Source organism: Corylus avellana, chromosome ca1 (genome assembly GCF_901000735.1).
Source record: "Corylus avellana chromosome ca1, CavTom2PMs-1.0".
Taxonomy (NCBI): Eukaryota; Viridiplantae; Streptophyta; class Magnoliopsida; order Fagales; family Betulaceae; genus Corylus; species Corylus avellana.
Window position 1 is genome coordinate 49,141,027 of NC_081541.1, and position 10,747 is coordinate 49,151,773.

Sequence of the window (10,747 nt, forward strand, 5' to 3'; positions counted from 1 at the left end):
AAACATCGAGAGAAATTCTTGACAGTTGCATTTCTTTAATCAAAGAAATCACAGTTGAGTGATGGTTCATTCTTGCAATTGCAGTTAGCAATTGATTAAAATCCACAATGGAAGGCAAAGGGTGCATGTGAAGCATTCTATTAAACACTCTTAAGGCATCATCAAGATTCCTAAAGCTACGAGATTTGCATTGATCCCTCACAGATTTCAGGAACTGATTGGGGCTATCCACAATATCTCTACCACTATTGGCAGTTTTAGCAGAAGTAGAGCAATAATAATAATAAAAATTTAGAGGATGGAAACAAACCAAACATGACAATAATGGTTGAAGAAGAAAATGAGAGAGTTCTTAGACTTATAAGTCGTACTCATTTCCTGAGGAAGAAAAGCAAAAGCCAATCTGATGTACAAATGGCTTTGCTCAAGAGAAATAAGCAGAAGAAGCAGATCTAATGTATAAATTGCATAAGAAGTCACTTAAAATACATTATTTCAACTGATATAAATGTACATGATAAATAAGTGTGAATAATAACATTACTCTAACTTGAGAGGAAGCATCTCTCAATTCTCATGCATGTTTATCATTGAAATTTGGCCTCATCCTCATGTCATCAAGATGACAATATATGTTGCACCAATTCATTCAAGGCATTGTAGGATGAACCATCCTCACTCAAACAAAAGTTAGCCTTTTCCTTTAAACCCTTTGCTCTCTGCCTTATCTCTAGGCCTTCACTATCTATCATCAGTCTTCTAATTCCTTTTTCTATCTTCCCTCTCTCCAAGACACCCTCTATCTCCAAGCCTATCTTCCATACATCACACACATATCTCACATTCAAAGGTTGGTCACCAAAAATTGGCCGGCATAGCATTGGAACTCCTTCGCAAACACTTTCTAGGATTGAATTCCAGCCGCAGTGGCTCCAAAACCCTCCAACTGCACCATGCGCCAAGACTTCTTTTTGTGGTGCCCATTTGACAATGCAACCTCTTCCTTCTGCTAGAATATAAGTTAAATAATTAAATTTATTTAATCATATTAGTTTAAACTTTTGAAATAAGTGGTGGTTTAGAATATATATGAGATTGCATTAAAAAGCTTAAAAAGGTGTTTTTATTTAGTATATAAAAAGTTGTGCCACACAAAAAATAGGTTCATTTGTTAAAAAATTTAAAAAGCATTTCTTCGACTTTTTGCTCATAAAAAAGCCCAAAACTATGTTTTGGGGAAAGCTTAAAATTTATTTTTTTATTTTATTTATTATTTTTTGTTTTTCCTTTCTAAAAAGCTCTCTCTAGCATTTTTTTTTTCCTATAGATAAAAGCTTTATTTCCCAATGTAATCCCAAACAAGCTCTTAATATGGTATGAAAGCTATACGTCATGAGCTCAAATCCTGACTCCACAATTTACCTCATTTCAGTCAAATATTCAATGTGTTAGGTCTTCTTTATTAAGAGGAGTTTGAGCTCACATGTGAAAAAGAATGTTAGAATATAAATTAAATGGTTAAATTCATTCATTCCTATTAGCGTAAGTTTTTGAAATAAATAGTGATTTAATACCTTCTACTCTTTTCCAGAAGCTCTCGGGCAAAAGCTCCTCCACCCATTCCGAGCCAGTAACCAAACCGGGTCGAACCACCCACAGAAAAGGCAACTCACTGCTGGCTAGGCCTGAGGCAATCTCCAAAAGCTCATTTTCATCCATGCTTGTCATGCTGCCAAAGCTCACATAAATAACAGATTCTAGGGCTTGTTTGTCAAGCCAAGAAATGCAATTAGTGTCTTCCTCTAGCAGTGAACTAGAGGAAGATGGAGCTAGTTTATGAAAAGGGCCTATGGGAAAAATTGGATTTCCGAAATATTCCTGCACTTTTGTTAGTTTTTTTTGTTCAAGGAAATGGATTGTGTTCACTATTATTGCAGAAGCATTTTTTGTTGATTCTTTAATGATCGCTCTCTGCTCCAATGAGGTTGGATTTCCTGCCGCGGATTTTATTATGTCCTCAAGCTTAAGGGCCTCCAGCTCAGGCTCTTGGTCTAATTGAGAGAGAGAATCTGTAACATAGATGGAGATAATATTAATTACTCATAACATGATAAAAAGAAAGAAGAATTTGGATTTGGCTGGTCCAGTAAGGGACGGAGCCAACTTTGAGTTTGGAGGATTAAGAGCTAAATTTTTTTGGGGAGGAACTAATTAACAAAAAATATCTTAAATTATTATTTTTTTACCTTAATTTTTTTTTTTTTTTTTTGCCTTAAATTTTTTTTCCTTGTAATTTTGGGGGTGGGGGAGACCAGGGCCACTATCGGTCCCCCCTAAATCCGTCCCTGGTTCCAGTAATGTTAATAATTATATTTTTATCTCATAATTATTACACAATGTTGATATGATAGTCTTAACCAGCTATTGGATTAGTTATTGTTACAAAAAATTAAAAAATTAAAAATAAAAAAAACATCATATTAATTAGTTGAAACTACCGCATCAACATTATGAGATAATCGTAGGATAAATATGTGGTATCTAATATTTACTCAAATAGCTTAAAAAAAAAAAAATTACTCAAATACAAAAAAAATAATAATAATAAAATAAAATAAATCCTAAAAACATAGAAAAATACATTTAACTCACATTATAACACTTTTTAAAACAAAAGACAAAAATACTTTTCAAATCACATTAACAAATTAAACGGCAAAGCATTAAATGTTGATATTTCCTTTTTCCTTGATTTTTCAAATTCTCTAACAACCTGCCATAGGAAGAAAAAAAAAATCATGGATGGTATTAGTGATTTTTGAAGGAAATTCAACTGAAATTGAAATTGAAATCATGTGCTCGAACAACATATTCTAGTGCGTGAATAGTGTCATTTAAACAGTAATGACACCTTCTGTAGAGTGATGTTGTTTGAACAGTAAAAAGATGCATTTTAATGACGTTTTTCCCAAACAGCACAATATCAAATGTCATTGAAGCTCTCTTTTTTTGTAGTTGTCATGACCATATGAGAAAGAAAGAAAGAAAAAAAAAATGATAGATTCATGAAACCATTTCTCATCAATTAAAGTGAAATTTGGGTTTTTAGCAATTTATGTTTGTTTGACAAAACTTTTTAAATTGATGTGATGTAAATATAATTTTTTTTTTTTTTTGAGTATTTTGTGTTTTTATCTCCAACAATAAGAATTATTTTAGCTACTCAAAAACTCATTTTTTTTATTTTACCTACTCATTTTTCAATACATATTATAGCAATTGACAAGCTATTCTCTTTAAATAATATATATATTTTTTTAATAAAGAGAAATAAGAGAAAAATAAAGAGAAAAGAGAAAGATGAGATAAAATAATAAAAAAAAATTCCTACAAGTTTCTATGGTAGCAAATTGTTGTAAATTTTTCATTTTAAAAGGTCTGTTTGATGATAAAAACAACACATGTTTAAAGGCGGTACTAGAGATGCTCAAATATGTTTTCTTATTCCTAATATATATATATATATACCTTAAAAAGCTTTCTCCAAATAATTAGTACCTTGATAGGGGATATAGCCGTGGCCGTCAGGATGACGAGAGACGGCGAAGGCCAACAACGAGGCAGCCGCAGTTGTACACATGCTAATCCCAGGAAGTTTCAGATGATTCGCCACGCGCTGAGCAAAGTGCATGAACCCATCATAAATAACACCGGCAACCCGATCGTGTGGATCCTCCACTTCCAAAATCTGCTCCAAGTATCGCTGAAACGGAGCTTCACAGCTCCTGTTAATGGCGGATATGGTGGCGACAATATCCCCAGGCGAGGCGGAGACATTAGACAAGCCGCCTGGTATGGAGACGAAGCTGAAGTCCGGGTGGTTTGAATGGTTTGGAGAGTTGAATTCTGGGTGTAGAATGATGATTGAAAAGCCTTTGGAGTAGAGGATTGTGGCGAGCTGAAGCATGGGATTTATGTGGCCTTGGGAAGGATACACCACAAGCACCAACCTCCGGCCATGCCTTTTTGCTTCTTCCTTTTCCATCATCACCAAAATAGTCACAATTAGTGCTTAATTTGATAAATACATATACATTTATATGTAAATGAGATATTTGTGTAGAAAAGTAAACCAAGGAAGAATTTTCAAGATGTCCTACAGTTGATTTGGACAGTTCTTTAAAAAACAGCTATTAAAATTGTGGAAATGGAAAGTGTTTTTTTTTTTTTTTTTGTTCTCCTTGTGTCTTTTTTGTCTTATGTGGATTTTATTTTATAAAAATCAAGTGAGAGGAATAAAAATAACTTTTATATATATAAAATAATATTAACCTATGATGAGTAAGACACAGGAAGAACACACAAAAAAATAAAAAAATCTAGCATTTCCCTTAAAATTGGGTGATTTTGCTATCCTCCGAACAAATTATTAGGAGTGGCCGAATTATCTCTTTGGCTAAGGAATAGTTTGGTCGCTCCAAACAGGCCAAAGTAGTGGTTCAACTACTCTAAACTTGCAATCAGGGGTGGCCGAATCGCTCCCTTGCCAAAAAATTGATTGTGCCAATAGTTTTAGCTATTAAAACAATTTTTTTATTTTTTTTATAATCACAATTTCAACTATTAATTCAAATTGAATGACCCAAATGAAATGTATTAGGTATGATATCGGATCCAATCCTAGTTTACCACTCTTCTTTATGTATAATGTTATGTAAACTTTTATTTTACTACGTGGTATTGCTAATTTTTAATTTGTTTTGTAATAAGGGCTAATTTAAAGACAAATAGAAAACAACATATCAACAAAATGAGATAAAATTGTGATAATATTGCATTTCTCATAAATTGTGATAATATTGCATTTTCCTTTGTGTATTTGGGTTGAACATTTTGCTTTACATAGAACGTAAGCACTCACGCACGCCAAGTGAAGACAAATTTGAATAATATTATGATTTTTCTGCCTAAAGTCGTGATCGTGTAGCTAGACAACGGAACTGCCCATTCTGATTCATGTATCTTGAGAGCAATTATATCCAAGCTTTGTGGTGTATAAGTACATGTGTGAGGTTTATGTCTTACATTGAGAAAATATAAAAAATAAGAATGATTAATATACTCAAGTAGGCCTTAGTCGGACCCAAATGGTATTTTTATCCAAAATAGATAAATGAAACACTAAAAAATCCTCTACATTGGATTATGCATTTCAAATGCAAAATACCTTTTTTTTTTTTTTTTTTTTTTTTTTCATTTGTGAACAGGTACTGCTACATGTAGTAGACACTGTTCAAACATCCATCTCATTAATATACTATTTCTCTCTCCACATCTCTCTTTTCCCAAAATTTTCTCCTACTATTTCTCTTCCACATCTCTTTTTTTCCAAAATTTTTTCCTACTATTTCTTCCAAAATTTCCTTTTACTATTTCTCTCTCCTCATCTCTTTTTTCCAATGTATGGTATCTTTTAAAACTCAATCATTAGCTAAACTTAGGTTTTGATTAACCATTTTGCATAAAAATATAGATAAATCAATATGAATGCTTTAATTCTTGTAGGTTTTTTGTTTTCCAGCTGTAGTTAAAACTACCACATGTATGCTGTTAAACGGCTAAGATGCATTGAAAGTTAAAAGTGAACGGGTCAATGTATTAATTGAAAGTTTTTTCTACTTAAAACTTTGTCATTTTTTATGAGAGAGACTGAGGCGAAACTGATAACACGAGAGAGGAGACTACGGAACCCGGAGAGAGACCAAGAACTTGACAGAGAAGAGAGCAGTACTAGCGAGAGAGAAAGAAGTCGTTGTCGTGAGCGAAAAATGCTTGGGGGTAAATTTTACATAGTTCAAATTTTTGGAGAGATTTAAGCATATATACGTTTTCCTCCCTCTTGGCTGCTGAGACATTGAGGGAAAAAGAATGATGTATGTTGGTGGTTTTTCAATAGTTCTCATGAAGAAAAAAAATACTTGTTATTATAATTTTATTCTTGCTTCTTTGATTTTCTTAGCAATCAAGAGGAACGATTAGTATAAGCTCAATTTGGTTGCCAATCTTCTCTGTCAAGTTCTTGGTCTCTCTAGTTATCTGTTTCGTCTCTCTTAAAAAGCGATAAAGTTTTGAGTTGAAAAACCTTTCAACACATCTTAACCGTTCACCTTTAACTTAAAACTTTGGGGAAACTTCACTTTACCCTCCTGAAGTACCACCATTTTTGACATACCCTCCTTGAACTTCAAAACCTCTCACTTTACCCCCATAAACTTTCAATTTCTATCACTTTACCCCCCTCTGTTAGTTTTCAAGGTTAAACTCAAACAGTTTGTATTTTTATGCCCATTATACCCTCACTCAGTTCACTTGAAATTCTGAAAACACCCCCAAACTAAGCACCCACCCTCAGCCCAAAACGACGTCATTTTGGGCATTAATTTTTTTTTAAAAAAAAAAAGAAAGAAAAAGAAAAGGAAAATATATATATATATATAAGAAGAAGAAAATCGGGGTGCCTCCAACCACCCCCTTGGCCAAAATGGGGTGGTCCAAACCACCCCATTTTTTAAATAGCTCCCTCGCTTCATTCAGTTATCCCTCTTTGCAAAGCCATTTGATCATTATATTATACGTTGGAACACCTGGTTGCAAACCTTTGGTAGGAAGAGTATTAAAAAGTTCTCTTGCAGCCTTAATTTTTCCAACATTACACATACCATCAATCAAGATACTGTTAACAACAATATTAAGGTCTAACTTTTTGTCTTCCATCTCTTGAAACAATATCATTGCCTCTGGAAAGTTTAGATTCTTACACAGACCATCTAACAAAGTAGCATAAGTTAGGCGATTAGGATGTTGGTCACAACCTTGCATCTTGTGGAGTAGCACTAGTTCAGTCTTAAGACTCCCAACTTGGCAAAACCCGCCTATAAGAGTGGTGTAAGTAACAACATTGGGAATCATGCCATTGATAGTCATTTCACGGAAGAGAATCATTGCCTCATCAATTCTTCTATTTTTACAATATCCGTGGATCAATATGGTATAGTTAACAATAGAAGGCGAACAATCCTTTCGAACCATCATATTAAATACTTTGACAGCTTCATCTAATCTATTTTACAAACAGTAACCGCCAATCAAAGAAGTGTAAGTGATTGTATCAGGCTCTATGCCCCTCTAAATCATCACATTAAAAACTTCTTCCGCCTCTGTCAACTTCCCCTCCATGCCAAGCGTGTCCACCAATATGTTGAATGTATGCAAATTTTGCATGATTTTCCTTTCCACCATCTCAGTCAATAGCTTAGTTGTCTCATTCCACTGGGCAAAATTGCACAAGCCCTGAATTAAAGAATTTTAAGTAAAAACGTCTGGCCAAATTCCTCTATTTTTCATTTCAGATAAAAAGTTTAAAGCCTCATTTATCAATATACCCTTCCATAAACTATCAATGATTGTATTATACATCACTGCAGTAAGTTCAAGATTTCCTTCTTCGATCTTTCTAACCAGCCTAATAGCCACGGTGGTCTCACCTATTTTACACAAATCGTTCATTATTGTTCAGTAGATAACTGCATCAGGTTTGTAGCCTATCTTCTCCATTATGTTAACCAACTTTATAGTTTCAGCAAGTTTACCCTGAAGATAGAGCCCCTTAACAAGAGGGTTTAGAATTATATAGTTTTCAACAAGTTTCAAAGTTCTTGCTAAGATAGAGAAGCCGAAATGCCCGCTTCAAATGACAAAAGCAATTAATCGAAACGCCGAGAGTATAAACATTGGGAGAAATTCTTGACAGTTGCATTTCTTTAATCTAAGAAATCATAGTTGACTGATGATTTATTCTTGCAATTGCAGTCAGCAATTGATTAAAATCCACAATGGAAGGCAAATGGTGCATGTGAAGCATTCTATTAAACACTCTTAAGGCATCATAAAGATTCCTAAAGCTACAAGATTTGCATTGATCCCTCACAAATTTCAAGAACTGATTGGAACTATCCACAATATCTCTACCACTATTGGCAGTTTTAGCAGAAGTAGAGCAATAATAGTAATAAAAATTTAGAGGATGGAAACAAACCTAACATGACAATAATGGTTGAAGAAGAAAACGAGAGTTCTTAGACTTAGAAGTCGTACTCATTTCCTGGGGAAGAAAGGCAAAAGCCAATCTAATGTACAAATGGCTTTGCTCAAGAGAAATAAGCAGAAGAAGCAGATCTAATGTAGAAATTGCATGAGAAGTCACTTAAAACACATTATCTCAACTGATATAAAATGTACATGATAAATAAGTGTAAATAATAACATTACTCTAACTTGAGAAGAAGCATCTCTCAATTCTCATGCATGTTTATCATTGAAATTTGGCCTCATCCTCATGTCATCAAGATGACAATATATGTTGCACCAATTCATTCAAGGCATTGTAGGATGAACCATCCTCACTCAAACAAAAGTTAGCCTTTTCCTTTAAACCCTTTGCTCTCTGCCTTATCTCTAGGCCTTCACTATCTATCATCAGTCTTCTAATTCCTTTTTCTATCTTCCCTTTCTCCAAGACACCCTCCATCTCCAAGCCTACCTTCCATACATCACGCACATATCTCACATTCAAAGGTTGGTCACCAAAAATTGGCCGGCATAGCATCAGAACTCGTTCGCAAACACTTTCTAGGGTTGAATTCCAGCCGCAGTGGCTCCAAAACCCTCCAACCACACCATGCGCCAAGACTTCCTTTTGTAGTGCCCATTTGACAATGCAACCTCTTCCTTCTGCTTGAATATAAATTAAATGATTAAATTTATTCAATTATATTAATTTAAACTTTTAAGATAAGTGGTGGTTTAGAATATACATGAGTTTGCATTAAAAAGCTTAAAAATTTGTTTTTATTTAGAATATAAAAAGTTGTGCCACACAAAAAATGGGTTCATTTGTTAAAAAATTTAAAAAGCATTTCTTCGACTTTTTGCTCTAAAAAAAGAAGCCCAAAACTATGTTTTGGGGAAAGCTTAAAATTGAATCTTTTTTTTAGATAAAATCTTTATTTCCCAATGTAATCCCAAAGAAGCTCTTAATATGGTATCAAAGCTAGACATCATGAGTTCAAACCCTGACTCCACAATTTACTCCATTTCAGTCAAATATTCAATGTGTTGGATTTTCTTTATTAAGAGGAGTTTGAGCTCACATGTGAAGAAGAATGTTAGAATATAAATTAAATGGTTAAATTCATTCATTCCTATTAGCGTAAGTTTTTGAGATAAATGGTGATTTAATACCTTCTACTCTTTTCCAGAAGCTCTCGGGCAAAATCTCCTCTACCCATTCCGAGCCACGCACCGAACTAGGTCGAACCACTCACAGAAAAGGCTGCTCACTCCTGGCTAGGCCTGAGGCAATCTCCAGAAGCTCATTTTCATCCATGCTTGTCCTGCTGCCAAAGCTCACATAAATAACAGATTCTAGGGCTTGTTTGTCAAGCCAAGAAATGCAATTAGTGTCTTCCTCTAGCAGTGAACTAGAGGAAGATGGTGCTAGTTTATGAAAAGGGCCTATGGGAAAAATTGGAATTCCGAATTTTTCCTGCACTTTTGTTAGTATTTTTTGTTCAAGAAAGTGGATTGTGTTCACTATTATTGCAGAAGCATTTTTTGTTGTTTCTGTCATGATCGGGGGTGTTTGGCAAAAGGCATGGCCCAGCCTAGACACTGTTGTTGTCATTTTCCTGATGTGAAATTACACTTTTACCCTTTAGTTGTTTCTCCCAAAATATTCAGCGCTGTACTCTTTGGGACCAGCTGCCCTTGACTCCCCGTGAGAGACCACGCGGGTCTAGGCCAGACCCACGCCAGACCCAGGCGTGGGGTCATGGCCAGACTCGCCGTTGGTCTGGCCGGACCCAGATGGGTCGTGGCCAGACGGCCTTGTCAGTGGAGGGGACTAGGCCGTCATCTCTTCTCCTCTCCGCCTCGTTGTGACTCTTCAAAGTCGCCAAGGTCTTCTCCTACGACACCTTTCTTCGCTACTCTCGCTGGAGCTTTCACGAGCTCTCCCTTCTCACTATCCAAAACTAGAGAGTGAGATGGCAAGGTTTTTACATTTTTTCTTCTTTATGGTGTTGAAGTAGCAGTGGAGCATTTTGAGGTAAGAAAATGGCAAGGTTTTTGGGAAGGGCGAGAATTTGGTGGCTGTTGAATTTATCTGGGATTTGGATGCATGTGATGAAGAAAGAAGAGATGGGGTTGATGCAGAGTTTGGAGAAAAACAGAAGGAAAAGGGATGATGATCAGCAACTATGATTTACGAAAGGGATGATCAAAAACTGGGCCAATTTCGTCTTCTTTCTCTTTCCCTCTTTTTCTTCTCTGGTTCATCTTCCCCAAAATTGCCACTAGGTTTCCTCTGCATTTTTGCTTGCTTCTTCTGTTTCAAAATCACACCCCAAAATCCTTACCCTGGTTCTATGGTGCCATGGTGATGAGCGAGAGTGAGAGAGGGGAAAGGGAAGAAGAGAAAAAATGGTTGGCGATCACGGAGAGCGAACCACATTGCAGATTGGCGATGCTGGGGCGGCCTGGGTCCGGCCAGACCCGTGTGGTCTCTCACGGGCAGCAAGTCTCAAAATGTTTTTGTCTTTTTCCTTTGCCACGTCAATTTGTAAGGATTGTTTGTAAAATTCGATTGTAAGTGTAGCAATTCTCCTGTGAAAAAATTTCGGAGAGGGGC

General features: G+C 35.5%; 1 protein-coding gene and 1 pseudogene across 2 annotated transcripts; both read right to left on the reverse strand.

The window, feature by feature from the left end:
* Positions 1-318: 318 nt before the first annotated feature.
* On the reverse strand, positions 319-4,050 carry LOC132165713 (UDP-glycosyltransferase 76H1-like). 2 transcript variants are annotated; one of them, XM_059576385.1, is made up of 3 exons: positions 3,559-4,050; positions 1,575-2,069; positions 319-1,009 (listed from the first exon to the last, which is right to left on the reverse strand). In XM_059576385.1, the coding sequence occupies exons 1-3, from the start codon at positions 4,046-4,048 to the stop codon at positions 618-620; spliced, it is 1,377 nt and encodes a 458-aa protein (XP_059432368.1). In that variant the 5' UTR covers positions 4,049-4,050; the 3' UTR covers positions 319-617. The 2 variants fall into 2 exon arrangements, with proteins under 2 accessions (XP_059432368.1, XP_059432377.1); XM_059576394.1 differs by having other exon boundaries at positions 322-1,006.
* Positions 4,051-8,148: 4,098 nt separating this feature from the next.
* Positions 8,149-10,650, reverse strand: LOC132167444 (UDP-glycosyltransferase 76H1-like; annotated as a pseudogene).
* Between the last annotated feature and the right edge of the window lie 97 nt (positions 10,651-10,747).